This window comes from Taeniopygia guttata, chromosome 2, assembly GCF_048771995.1.
Source record: "Taeniopygia guttata chromosome 2, bTaeGut7.mat, whole genome shotgun sequence".
Classification (NCBI taxonomy): Eukaryota; Metazoa; Chordata; class Aves; order Passeriformes; family Estrildidae; genus Taeniopygia; species Taeniopygia guttata.
In genome coordinates this window covers 152,842-167,051 of record NC_133026.1, presented here as the reverse complement: position 1 = coordinate 167,051, position 14,210 = coordinate 152,842, and the positions used below count along the sequence as shown (strand labels likewise).

The window sequence follows — 14,210 nt, the reverse complement described above, 5'->3', positions numbered from 1 at the left end:
TTATTTGTTTTTTATAAATACATATAAATATAGATTATAAATATAAACAAAATCCATATAAAAATCAATATAGACATGTATAATTAATACGTGTGGATATATAAATATAAAAATTACAAAATAATAGAAATAAATACAGTTCATAATGCATATAACTAAACAAAACGTATATAAATATGAAAATGGGAGTAGAAAACTTCAATTTTAAATATAAACAGAATACATATAAATAAAACTTCATTTTTAAATATAAACAGATACATGTAAATTAAACATGTAACATAAATAATATTATATATTACTCTAAGATATTATAATGTGTGATATAGAGTATTTTATGTATTTATAAATATGGATTATAAATATAAACAAAGTCCATAGAAAACATCAATTTAGAAACATATACTTAATAGATGTAGCTATATAAATGTAAAATTTACAAAATCATTGAAATCGATGCAATACATAATACATATTATACTGAATATGTCCTATTACAGCACATTATACTTCGTATATATTATATATCTAAATATATAAATATATAGTACATGATATATATAAATATGTAGTATATCAATATATTGTAACATAATATATAAGAACTTGTAAGTGTCAAAAATATAAATATAGACATATTTAACTATAGTTTAAACTAAAGGAGATTTTTATTTTGTATTTGTTAGGAGGTAGGGATTTTATAAAAATTTTAAATATAAAAAAAATTAGAAATCGATGTATAGAAATATATCATAAATACATTAAGAGATAGAAAATTTTAAATGTAAGTAAACATAACTATTAGCATGAAGTATTTTCGTTATACCTCCATATACATTATAATTCCGAATGTGAATATAAATATGAAAAAATTTAAAATAATATATATCGGAGTACAGTTTAAAAGAAAAGTTCTTTTCTCTTGGTTCTTATTGCGTTAGAGGCAGGGTTTTTATTTTGTTGGCGTTCTTTTCCGCGCGGGATGTTTTGGGGCATTTGCTGCAGGGCAGGTTCCGGAGGGCATCGCGCCCGTTCTTTTCTGCCGCCGGCCCCGCCCGCGGCCCCGAGGCGAGCGGCGGCCCCCGGCGGTGGCGGGCGGCAGTGCTGCCGCCCTGTGGGCAAAGGGCGGTACTGCAGCCCGCCGCCCGCGGCCGCCATCTTGGGAGTGGCTTGTCGCGGACTCGCTTGACCTTCTCAAGAGGGCGCAATAAAAAAAAAAAAAAAAGGACGTGAAACTCCAGGAGCCGTGTCTGTCGACTGCACTGCTTGAACACCACCCTTACGCCGGCGTAGCCCGGCGGGATTTTTCGCGGCGGTTCCAGTGCCGTGCACACGGGCTGTGGGCTCAGTGGCTCCGCGGGCGGTCAGATTTCGAGCACGTGCCGACCGGCATCGGCAGATTCGCCTCTCTCTGCCCAGCTTCTGCAGCGGCCGCCATTCTGGGCGCGGCCCCTGCCTCTGCCGTGCCGCGCTGGGCGCTCGTCCCGTCCCCTCCCACCGCCTCCCTGCCGTACAGCTAGAAATAAACAAAACCAACATAAATATATATATAGGTTAAAAAGAAAGGGCTTTTTGGTGAGCGGTGTTATTTGGTTCGAGGCAGTGTTTTTTAGTTTCTGTGCGGGGTTTTTTGGCCCATTTATTTCGGAGGATTTTTCCAAGAGGATCGCCCCCACTCTTTTCCCGCCTGCCTCCCCTCCGGACGAGCGGTGGCCTCCGGCTGTGGCGGGCGGCAGTGCTGCCGCCTTGTGGACAGACGGCAGTACTGCAGCCCCTCCAGCCAGCGCCCTGCCCCTCGCCGCTGGGTGCCGGGGTGGGAAGGGCAAGGGGCGGGAGCGAGCGGCAAGCGGGGCGGTGTCTGTGAGTACAGGGGAGGGGTGAAGGCGGCTCAGCGGCGGCGCTGGAGAAGGATGGCAGCGGCGAGGGCGGCGAAGGCGCGGTCGCAGCGCTCACGGGCCGAGGGCGAGCGGCGTCGGAGCAGGGCTGCGCCCCCTTTCCCGGCCCCCGCGCAGCCTTCTCAAGACGCCGGGAGCGGCCGCGTGCCGAAAAATCCCGCCGGGGCGGCGTGCGGGCGGCGGAGCGGGGCCCTGGCTTTGCCCGCCCCTGCTGCCGCCCTCCTTGGAAGGTCAAGTGAGCCGTCCCCATCCCGCCGCGTCCCTGGCTCGTCCCGGCGCGTTCCCGCCGCCTCCCCGTGCTTCTCCGCCGTCTCCACTCTCGCACAAGCCCCCCGCCTCCCGGTCCCGGTCCGGTGCATGGAAATGCAGGAGAACACGGAAGCATCGGGGCGGAACCGGCGCTGGAGGTGTCCGAGCCGTCTCCTTGCCCGCAGGAGCATAGGTGCCCGCCGCCGTGAGCTGACAGGTACGCAGGATGGGCGGCTCCGGCCCGCTTTGCCTCGCTGCGTTCCGGTGCCCTGCTGCTGCGGGCGGAAAGAGCGAGAGCTCCAAAGCCGTGAGCAGAGCGCTGGGGAATGGGAGGCGAGGAAGGCTTTGGGCTAAGGATGGATTGAAACCGGGCTGCCTGTTCATGCGCGAAGCGACGTTTGTCATCCACGCTGCCAAAACGAACACCTGGTACACCCTAGGTCTGCCTCGTGTTTCGTTAGTTTTTATTTCCTGTTCATGTCATCCCAAAAAGCAAGGACGGAGCAAATGGGACTGGTTCCCACTGTTGCTGTGTGAAGGCTTTTTACAGGCTGCTGTATTGATGTCATCTTTTCCTTCACTCCGGGCTTGGCTTTTCCCATCCTTTTCCTATGGCTGCTGCATTGGATGCCCCAGGAGGGCTGGGTCCCTCAGCAGGGGTCTTAGGAGTTGCTATGAATTCTGATTTTTCTGAAGGTGTATGGAGGTGTCCTATCGAATCAGCTCTTTTCTCTCCTGAAAAGCTTTCCATCTATGACCACCCACGCACTTATGTGTTTTAATCGCGTAGCCGGACGCACTAAAGCTTTTACTTTCTAAGCCAAAACCTGAAGCAGATGACTGTTTGCTTAGTGTGTATGAGAAGCGGCATTTGTGCTGGAGAGCTGCAGTGGGGAAGAAAAGATGGACTGGATGGGCACGGGAGGAAACACTTGCACAGCAAGGCAAAGCAGTGTGGTGATTCTGGAGGAAAAATGAGAGGTGGTTGCTTCTGATCCGTGGGGACTTTCCTTTGGAATGATGGATCAGAGAATGTGTGGAAGCAGAGAGCATCTTCTGGCTATTTCTGCTCTGTAAACTCTCTGGCTTCACAGGTCCGTGCTGGATATTGGGAGAAGGGTCCCTGCTGGTTGCTGTGTCCTCGGTGGGCAGAGAGCTCTGACCTCGGCCAGATGGGCTGGTGAGTATTGAATCAATCCCTGCCTCCTCGTGAGCAAGTTGTTTGAAGGAGTCTTCGGCAGGGACGGCTTTTAGGCGGCTTCAGTTCAGTGTCTTTTTCTGTTTCTGGGTGTTTTGATCCTGACATGGCCAAACCCTCAAGTTTGCTGAATTAGGGCACTTCCCTGTATGAGCTGTGAAATGTCCCAGAAGCTGATCGATGTCTTTGCGCTCCTGCTATGTTAATTTGGGCTGTGCTTCAGCCTCCTCTCCCTGGGCTCTTGCAGTTGTTGTATCTCTTGGGTGCTGTGCCGAACAGAATCAGGCAACCAAGCCTCAGGTTCACCTTCTCCCTGACCCTCTACGCTGCTGGTGTGGCACAGCAGATCCTGAAGCAGGTACTGGAACTTGCTGCGTGTGTCACTGCTGGGGTGAAAAACAGAGCCTTGGGGAGTGTTGATCTCCTCGCCTGCTCTGTGCTCGTGCACTCTTGACCGAGCTTTTCCTGCTGGGCAAGAGAAGGGGAGGGTGGGCGGCAGTCGGAATGAGCCTCAGAGCAAAGGCCTTCTGCGGTTGCTGGGCTGTTCTCCCAGCTTGGAGCGCTGCACACTCGCTGCAGCTTCCACGAATTGTCGTCCGTGCTTGTGGATTGGGAGCACTGTCCTCCTCCACAATGCCAGCTTTCTCTCTTTGCAGAGGAGCACATTTACATAAAGTTAAAGAGATTCCCTCTGTCACACCAGGATTTGGACCTGAGGAAGGTACCAGGTCTTTTCCAGCTTTTCTAGAGTTTTGATTTTGAGGTAAGAGTCTCATTTTAGGTATCCAGTAATTCTTCAGAAATGTATTTAAACAGCCATAAAAATACAATGAAATCTCATTCTCCCACAGGTAGTTAATTAGAAGCATCTTTCTTATGTTTCATATTGAAATTAAAAATGTTATTTCCATGGGTTTTCTGTTGTTTGCTTAATATTAACGGCAATGAGTTGTGCTGTGTATGCTCTGTGAGCACAAGAAACAGAATATCCTGCCCTGGCTAGCTACAATTCCTCTTTGAGTTTAGATTACTAACTTTGAGTTCAACAGAAGTATTTCAGAAACAGCAACTTCTAAAATTCCATTTCCAGTGCATGTTTGGGCTGCAGACTGACTGTTCCCAATCACTGTTAGTGATTAAATTTGATAGGAGTGGAAATGGAGAAGTTCAGAACAAGCTGTGGTAAGCCCTGAGCTGGCACTCAGAGGGAACCAGGGTTTTGTGCTTTTAGGAGCAGGTATTCTTTGGAAACGTAGTGGTATTTTTCTTTGTGGCTTCCAGTACAAAACAGAGCATGAGTGGATACTCAGATTTCTTGGGGAAGGGCTGCATGACAAACATTGCTGTGAGCTTTGTGACTAGCAGAGGATTTTCCGGGTCGTTCTTTCCTTTTTCAACAGTCCTTTGTGTGACGAGGGCTCCCAGGTAAGAATTGAAAAAGTCCCAAAAAACCCCAAACCACAGAAGCTTGCATGGCTTTGAGATCTCAAGTACCAAACAAAAAGGAACAGCTGACTCTGTCTTGGTCCTCTTGAAAATCTGTTCCTTGTTGGTTTTGTGTATGTGTGGAGGGGGAAATAATTGCTTGTGTCGGTTTTGTGTATGTGTGGAGGGGGAAATAATTGCTTGTGTCTAAACCAGTCCCATCCTTATCCCCTGAAACTGGAACAGGTTCCTGCCATCATGGAGCCTCACGTGGGTGCTGTGGTTTTGCTCCTGCAGTTGGGGGCTTTTCTTTTTGGGGTCTCTATTCCCCAGCCAGCACATTTGTTACGCGAACAGTGCTTCAGGAGGAGGGAAACTCACGTGCCAGGGGCTCTCAGGTTTGGGAGCATCCACCCTGAGTATTTCAAGTGTCAAAATCTTGGACAAAAAGAGAAAATTGTCTTGCTACCTGAATACTTCTTGTAAGAGCAGCACCTGTGGTATGAAGCATTGAAGGGAGACTGTCTTTCCTTCTCTGTAGTTCCTGAGAACAGGTGGCATTCATTTTACCTGGAAGTTGATCAGATACCAGCCAAATTGCTCATTTTAAGTTAGATAATTAGATCTTGGATGTAAAAGAACAAGTTGCATTTTCTGTTTCAGAGTCGTATTCTGGAGATATTACAAAGTGCTGCCCGTGTCACCGGAGCTGCCTATGAGCTGACAGAGGATCACAGCCTCCTCGTGGGGGTCCTGCACAGCAAAGGTAAGTACAGAGAAGTACAGAAGAAATGGGAACAATTTTTCTGTCCACAGTAGATGAATTCTGTGGCTGAGGATGAAAGCAAGGGTGACAGACATGGAGACAGGGGCACCAAGGGCTGCCCTGGCAGAACTTGTTGAACTCTGAGGTGTCCTTTGTGTTTTTGAAAATGGACTCAAGATGCTTTCAGGTTGTGGTAGGAGGGGTGATGGTGGGGGGGCTTTGTGATTTGGAAATCACTCCTTGAAAAAGCAAAATGACACCTTGTGCTGGAGTCTTTACCTTTTGAATTTCAAGCACCCTCAGTTCCCATCCTGTCACAGGACCTGCTGCACAGGAAGTGGCACAGTGACGGATTTGAGCTGTCTAAAACATTATTTTTCCTCCCCTTGGCTCTCCCTCACAAAAAATCTCTTCTGCTAACATAGAGTGCCCTGACAGGTTCAGGCAAGTGCACCAAAAGTGCACTAGAATATGGTCCTCTGTAGGAGACGGACCAGCTGCTGGTGAGGATCTGCCTTTTAAATGTGGTTTTCTTTTTTTCTTTTTTTTCCCCTTTTTTTCTGTTCTTCCTTTTTTTTTTTTTTTATTTTTGTTTTTTCTTGGGTTTTGTGTTTGTTTGGTTTGTTTTTCAGGTTTCTGGAGAATAAGGTGATAAATAAAATGATTTTCTTACTCCATACTCTATGGCTAATAAACTTTGGAGACAAGAGAGAAAACAAGAATCAATCCCAGGAGAAGAGGAAACTTCTTCCTATTCAGCTTGTAAATGAATTTCTGTGTGTTTTGGTCACATTATTCAAACATATTTGGTAAGATCATTGTTTTGTTTTTTGTTTTAGTTGGTTTGCATTTCATCCTCTGTCCGGTGAGAACTTTCTTAAGGCCAGGAGGCTTTCTTTATCTCTGCTAGATGGATGGGTTTTCTCACCTTCAGTTTGTCTGTTGAGTAGTGAGTTTGGATGGGATTTCTTTGACAGGAGGATTTAGGTGTCTGAATACATGGGGAATCAAGTAAAATGTGATGCCCAGTTGCTGTCAAGTCCTTCGTCCCTAATTCCTGGCCATTCTGACAGTAGGGATTAAGAGCTGTAGTGATGGATTTGCACGCATGGCACTCGTGTTTTCCTTTGCCAGGACTAATGTAGATCTGGCCAAGCTGAGTGAGTTGTTCAGCACCCTCACCTCTGTGCTGCAATACCGTGATGTTGTTTTGGAGGCTTTTAGGGAGATGAGGTGTTAGACGATCAGCGACAGCGTCCTCTCCAGCAGGGAGCTGCTGCTGCACAAGTGGAGCCTTGTCACCAAAGAGCTGCAGCTGCAGGAGGACCTGCAGGCCCTGGCTCAGAAGGACCAAAAGAAAGAATTGCTCAGTAAGTGCTGAAATACTTCAGGGAAGGCGTATTTTGTTCTAGCTGTTGCAGGCCAGCAGTTCAAATGAGGCAAACTTCTCTGGAAGTAGTACTAACACCTTCTGTCTGACTGATGTACCTTGAGGGAAGAGGAAAGGAAATGGAAAGGCATGTTTCAGATCTTCCTTGTGATGATTTTGAACCTTATCACAATTTGGAAGCTTTGGAGAAACACAGTTTATGAAGGGCAAGAGCTTTAAAATGAAACTTCGTGGCAAATCTTGAGTCAGGCTTTGAAAAAGGGTATTTTTAATGAAATCTTAAGAGAAGAAGCAGTGCCTGGAGGCTTTGTGCTCAAAGCTGTGAATGGGGATCTGAAAGGGATGTGTAAGTAAAAACAACAAATAAGTAAAGCAAGCGAAAGTTTATAGTTGGTGTCTCTTGTCACCAGTTTTAAAGAAAGGAAAAACCCCAGGATTGGTGTGACTTCTCTTGTTCTCTTTGTGAACAAAAAGTGCAAGGAACTTGGGAGTGGGAGGTCTTAAAACAATGCTGGTTTCCTGCAGCAGCAGCTGCTTTTGGGGCACATTAAAGCTTCTCTAGGTTTGTTTAAATGTTCTGTATCAATTAAGAAAGTGTCATGTATTTAGGGATTCTGTAAAAGCTTTAGCTTTTCTACAGTTTTTTCACCCTTTAAAACTCCTCAGAAAGACATGAAGAGGGTTTGTGGAGTGATACCTGTAGCTTAGTGCATGTGTGGGTTGTGTTGCTCCAGGCTTCAGGAGCTTCTCTCGTGCCCAGGCTGGGTGGTCCAGTTTGGAACAGGGTTCCAGCCTGGAGTCCCTGGAGCTTCTGGAGCGCCCTCGAACAGCACAGGCTCCATGAGGCTGCTAAACGAGGCTGGTACTTGCCATTGTAACAACTGAATCAGCACAGGAGAGCACCTTGCTTCACAATTTTGTTCTAGGAAAATCCTTTGGAGTATCTGATGTTTGCTTTGATGGTGGTTATCTCCTTACAGAAAATAATAAAGACAAGAACAAACCTCAAGCCTCATCTCATGTGCATCATCACACTCAGAAAAAGAACGGGGTGGAAGAAGACGACCCTGCTGTGGACGTGGAAGTGCCTGAGCTGGAGAAATGCAGAGAACATCTGAATTCCATCCTTGCCCACTGGGACCCTGTTTTTCCAGCAGCACCCTCCACACAGGGAGGGGAGACCCTCAGAGCCGGTGAAGGTGGGGGTGAGGCAGTGGCTGTCACCTCTGCATCTGTTCACATTGTCACTGCGTGGCGTGAGGTCCCTGGCTGGGCAGAGCCCCTTGGGGAGCAGGATGTGTCCCCAGCACCGAGGTGGCTGCAGAACCGCGTCCTGCCACACCCGGCGGCCGCGCGGGAGATGTTCAGGGATGAGACACTGAGGAACAGCCTCTTCAAGCTTTGCACCCGGCCCTGCCAGGCCAGCAGTTCCTCGGCTGGGCTCTCCAGGCAGCTCGGTGGGCTCAGTTCCATCGTGCTGCAGCTAATGGAGGAGCAGGGCCTGTTCAGCACCTTCCACGAGCTTCTGAAATCTCTGTGCCTATCAGCAGCGGTGGAAGAGGATGCGGACAAGACAGGTGACTTGTCTTGTTCTTATCACTTATGTTACAAGGCAGTGGTGGGAGACACTAGGAAATTCCATGGCTTTTTAAATCCATTCTATCAGCTCTCCCGTATCCACCCAGGCTCGTGGCTTCCCAAAGCAGAAGCTGTGTCTTTGGTGGGACAGGGGCTGGGGTGGGCAGCACAGTGCGTGGTCACACTGTGAGGTTTTCTGACACTACAACACTCCCACTCCCTCTAAGAAACTTCCCTTTCAGGGACGGAAATGGAATAAAAGGTGTAAAAGAAATATAAATCCAAGAGGGAGAATAGTCTGCAAAAAAACCCAGCTCCATGTGGGCCTGGATGCTGATCCCTATTGCTGGTCAATGAGAGCATCTGACAGGTCAGATTTCTAACTGCTATATTTATAACAGGAAACTGGTTTGTTCCTTCTTGTGAGTAGGGTCTTTGGCTTTGCATGTGCAAAACCACTCCAGATTTTCCAGCTAGTGAAAGAGTTAGGGAACTCTTTTAAAACAGTCCTGGAGGTAGCAAGCAGCTTGGCTTGGTAATCCTGTGGGCAAATAGAAGAATATCTGTTCTGATTTTTGTCTTCTCTTTTTTCCACAGCTGTTTCTGTATTCCTGACTTCCATTTACATTGGAGACGTGGCTTGGAGCACAGGAGCCGGATATGTTAATTACCCATGTCAGATTGATCTGCACTAGTGCAGATTATGAGTTACAGGCTGACTCAGACACTCGGAAACAAGGGGAAGAAACCGTTACGTCTCTTTGCAAAAAAATTTGGCTCCATCAGGGCATTAATTCAGGGGACTAACACTTCACTTTTAACATTCTGCTCTGCTCTGTCCTCATCACCGTGAGTGCCGCTGGAGCTGTTCTCATATAGACCTACCTTGTTTGGGTGCAAACTCGGGGAAGATTTGATTCAACATCTCTCAGTGGCACATTAAAGCTCCGATTTCCCTTTTCTTGAACAGTTCGAGAGACAATATTACTTATGTAATTTTTATTTATAGGCATTTTTATCTTTTTTGAAGAACCAAAGACTGTTTGTGCATGTGTGTGTCCTTAATATCCATCCTCTCCCTAATACAGAATGGGGAAAAAAGGCTGCAGAGCTTCCTACACTGGGGTGTAATTGCAAAGAACCAGGAGACAGCACCATGATTTACTGTTTCTTGGAGAGCCTGGTTGGTTTCATGATACCAAAACCAGTATGAATAGAAGACTGGACTTGGGAATCAGGACAGTCTTCTTGGGTTAAAAAGCTTGAATGGCACTTCAAGACATTTATGTCAGACCTGGTTTATTTTTATTACCCTTTTTTTTAATAAAAAAAAAAAGCCCTGATCCATTGTGATGTGCGACAAAAACCCACCTTCCCTCTGCTTGGAACAGGTGAGAGATGGAACTAAAGCCCAGAGGATTTTCTGCTCAGTGATTATACCCAGATTTCTCTGGGAAATCTGGTACATTGTTCTAGAATGTGGCCATGAGGGTAGTTGAGCATGCCAGTGCAGATCTGCAAACATGCAGTGCCTGAGCGAGAACCTTTGAAATGCAAACCGAACCGAGCTCAGGCAAACTGAATGCATTTGGCTGAACTGAGATGAGCTCGGCTGAACCGAGCCGTCCTCAGCCCAACCAAACAGTGTTTAGCCAAACCCAGCCGAACCTAGATGAGCTCAGCCAAACTGAAATTCTGCTGAACTTGTATTTCCTGATGTGTAAAGTAACAAGGATTCTGCTGAATTCCAACACACGAGCAAGGACGGCAGCAAAAGTTCTTCCTGAAGTTAATTTACCCCCGTGGAACCGGCCGACATCGCAAAAGGCAAAGACACTGACAGTGAGTAGGCAATATTATTTATTATTTTCTTCCACTGCTTCTTGGGGGCTTTCTTTAAAAAAATATTACTGACACATTAAGCATGTCCCACAGCATTCCAAAAATTCAAACTGCTGGATTAGCACAGTTATTCCAATGCATGCTGCTGGCAAGTACTCCGTCCTTGCACCAGGATTTGCCCTGGGTGCTCTTGTGACCGATAATTGTCGTGAGTGCAGTCACTGCCTAATGAGCTCCTGCCCGAACCTGTGTTCCTGTTCATCGTCGTGCTGAAAGGAATGAGAAGGAGATGTTTTTAGCAACAAACGGTGGGTCTGCTGGTAGACCAGGCCAGATACTGACAGGTGAAAGAAGTAATGAATGGAACTGTAAATTCCAGAGTTCCAGTGCCCCAGTTCCCAGAGACCCACCTGGTCAGAGCAGGTCACTCTTAGGCAGTGCTGTGACTGACCTCAGCCCAGGCAAAATCACAGAACTGAAGCTAAGACACAACTGAAAAAGTCTTTCAAAGGACAGGGAAGCTAATTCCAGACTCTGTGGATTTGGACAAAGACAAGGGCAGTGACAATGTCCGGTATCATTTTCTGAGGGAAGTGTGATTGGAAGGATGACGGCAGCTGCACATCTCTAATTTACTATGAGGGTGCTCATGCACCACATCCAAATACTGAATGGAGTTCCTTATGGTAGGAGATCTATCTGTCTGGAGCCAGCAGGGAGCCCCAGGGCCCTGGACTGAGCCTCTCCTAGAGCAAGAAACAGGGATGAGGGATGAGACACGCAGATCTTCCAACTCTCTGGGCATCCAGCTTGGGTATCTCTCCAGCATTACACCATCTGGTAGGAAGGTGATAGCCAGAAGAATTGTGTTGTGCATGGCTATCAGGAATGCACAGCCTCCAGTGAAGTGCATGGGACACCTGGAAGGAGCTGGCCCTGTCCTCTTTCCACTGTGTGAAGTTCCAGCCTTGGCCAGGAACCATCTCTGGCCACTAGCCCTTATTTTTCTGTGACATTTTGGATGTTAATACACATAATTGAAGCAAATGTTAATGCTCTGCATCCCAGCAGTGTGATCATCAGCTGCCTTGGCAGGCAGATGGGTTTGAAATCAGTGGTCCTGTGCTCCAGACCTTTTGTCTTATTTCTGTGGGATCGTGCAGTGCTGACAAGAGGGACTGCGACATGGATACCTCAGTGCAGGGCTTGTACAGGCATCAGCCTTCCCCACTTTCCCAAAGTCACCCATCAAAGCTGGCACCAAATCACTCGGTATTGCAGAGAAGTGTGTGCTGCAATGGGATCATGGATTCCAGTCCAGGGCCTCTCCGTGTCTCAAGACTCCGCTGTGGCCTGAGTAGAGAGAGCTGTTGCGTGGCCTTTGGAAGGCACCATGGCAGTACCTGGCTTGTGTGCAGATGTGCAGGTAAGAACAAGGGACTCTGCTCCGGAGGGCCCTTGCCAGGAGAGTTAACCCTTGAAGTTACGCAGTGGAGGAGGAGATGGGTGTCATGCACAGCCAAAATCGCATCAACGCTGCATCAAAAGAGGTGGGGGAATGGGGGGGATTCTGCCTCTCTCCCCCACTCAGGTGAGACCCCACCTGCAGAGCTGCCCCAGCCCTGGGCTCCAGCACAAGCAGTGTGTGGAGCTGTTCGAACAAGCACAGAGGAGGCCATGGAGGTGCTCTGAAGGGTAGAGCCCCTCTGCTCTGGAGCCCGGCTGGGAGAGCTGGGAAAGTTCACCTGGAGAGGAGAAGCTCCAGGGAGAGCTCAGAACCCCTTGCAGGGCCTGAAGGGACTCCAGGAGAGCTGAAGAGGAACTGGGGACAAGGGATGGAGGGACAGGACACAGGGAATGGCTCCCTCTGCCAGAGGGCAGGGATGGATGGGATCTTGGGAAGGAATTCCTGGCTGGGAGAGTGGACAGGTCCTGGCACAGGGTGCCCAGAGAAGCTGCCTCCTCTCACCAGGACGTGGGTGAGCTGGGAGAGCACAGGAGGTCCTGCATGTCCCTGGGCTTGACAGAGATGGATTAGCAGAGAAACAGTGAAGGTAAAAGTTCTCCAACCCTGACCGGTGACTTGAGCGCGTTTGTTGGGTGAGTGTATCGGGATTACCGTAAGAAAAGAGACGTGAGGTTTCCACAGAGATACTGGATGATTGTCATGCCAAGGGCAGTGGGTGGGGGACACAGCAGAGAGGATGACAGGGCAGGCGGTGCAAGTTTACACTAGCGGCTCCTTTCAAGCACTTCACTGGGTTTCAGTGCTGGAACTGGGAGAAGTGGAATTGAAGTGGGGCTTAAAAAACAAACAGAACTCAAGCAAAAAGGACAAGTTTTGTGTGTGACTGGGTTTAATAGTTTCTTCAGTCCTAAAATTATTTTCTCACAATATGTCTCAAGCCTAGAAAAATTATAACATAGGATGGTTTCAAAGCCTAAATAAATCTTATTGAACATTGGTTTTTTTTTTTTTTCATTAATGATTTCTGGGCACTCCAGAAAACATTTCTAGACTTGCCTTGTCTAGAGCCACAATGGCTCCTTTGATGGCCAAAATTGAATACATGAGGGATAAATATGTGTATTTTTAAGCCAAGTATTTTGCTCAGTAACATGATGAAAAAGTGAAAAAAACTTTAAAAATTAATATTTTGTTTAAGTCTTGCAAGCACTCTGAGATTTTCAAGTACACAGACTTCTCCTGCCAGTTTTTTAGGAACAGTAAATTTTTGGTAACATGCCTCTGTTACCCTGCAATTTCACATCCATTTCCATGTCTGTTGTGTTGTTAGTCCACCTCCTGCTTTGTGGTTTATTTGGGTAAACTGCCTTTTAAAAATTGTTTTTATTACGCTTTGTGAGCATGCCAGAGGTCCTAGGTGCCAATAAATGAGAATATTAGTGCTCTCTTTGACTGCTGTTTCCCTCTGCTTGTTTTTCTGACCTAATCCTGAATCTCTGACCAGCCTGCTGAGCTGAATTTTCTGATGATATAAGGAGGAGCGGTGGGTCAGGAGACACTCCGACCAAATACTGACACTTCCTCTGTGCAGTTATAAACGTTATGTGTCATTGCTGGGTCACTGGAGGCAGTGAATGTTTCCTACAGGTTATTTTTTCACACCAGTATCTACTTACTTCATCTCTGGTTATACTTACTTTGCTGGCGTTGATCCGGAGCAGGACATACACAGCAAAACAAGGAAAAGAAACGTCACAAACGCAGCAAGGCCGACCCAAAAGGCAATGACGATGGAGTCTGTGGGCACAGCAGAGTAATTCTGTCATGTGCATTCTGCATGGCAGAAATAAAACACAGTGAGATGGTTTATCATCTCTAGTAAAGGTGTGCCATTTGAGCCATTCCGTTTCTCCTTTCAGAGAGAGGACTCCAAGTGCCAATTTGTTAAAGGTCTTGGGAACCTCCTAACAGGGTATGGCAGCAGGGATGAGGGAGGGGCTGGGAAAAGCCTCCAGAGAGTGTTCTGGTGACTGGACCTGTGCAGATGTTGGAACATGGCTCCTTTTACATAACCATAGTGCAGAAAGCCTGAGTGGTTACTGCCTAATCCCGCAGGATCTTTCAGGAGAGGCCCTCAGGAAGGGAATTCCAGCCTTGAGAGCAGTTTATACCACGAGAAATAGCAAGGGAAGTTTGTTGCCAAGTGCCTGTGCCCCTCTCAGCACATCAGTGCAGTGGAAGAGAATGTGCCCTTGCCCTTTTCAGCTGCAGTGCCCCTGCAGCCACCATGGAAGAGGGCAAGCTGCTGCCCGCTTTGCCAGGAGCACATGGTTTATTTCAGGAACAAGAGGGCTGGCGGTGCCAAAGTGTGTCCACTGCCGGTTCAGTGGGAGTGTGAG

The 14,210-nt window shown here is 47.4% G+C and overlaps 1 protein-coding gene across 1 annotated transcript; it reads left to right on the top strand.

Moving 5' to 3' along the window:
- Positions 1-1,617: 1,617 nt before the first annotated feature.
- On the top strand, positions 1,618-13,263 carry LOC115493670 (uncharacterized). Its single transcript, XM_072925204.1, has 6 exons — positions 1,618-2,361; positions 3,239-3,324; positions 5,431-5,533; positions 6,166-6,903; positions 7,904-8,871; positions 9,099-13,263. Exons 1-2 carry the CDS (start codon positions 1,911-1,913, stop codon positions 3,304-3,306), a joined length of 519 nt encoding a protein of 172 aa, XP_072781305.1. The 5' UTR covers positions 1,618-1,910; the 3' UTR covers positions 3,307-3,324; positions 5,431-5,533; positions 6,166-6,903; positions 7,904-8,871; positions 9,099-13,263.
- Positions 13,264-14,210: the final 947 nt, after the last annotated feature.

Bases quoted from the DNA above. Each gene is read 5' to 3' on its own strand.
- LOC115493670 (XM_072925204.1), top strand. From the start codon at position 1,911: ATGGCAGCGGCGAGGGCGGCGAAGGCGCGGTCGCAGCGCTCACGGGCC. The intron at 2,362-3,238 runs GTACGCAGGATG...CTGGCTTCACAG, and splicing joins CCGCCGCCGTGAGCTGACAG to GTCCGTGCTGGATATTGGGA.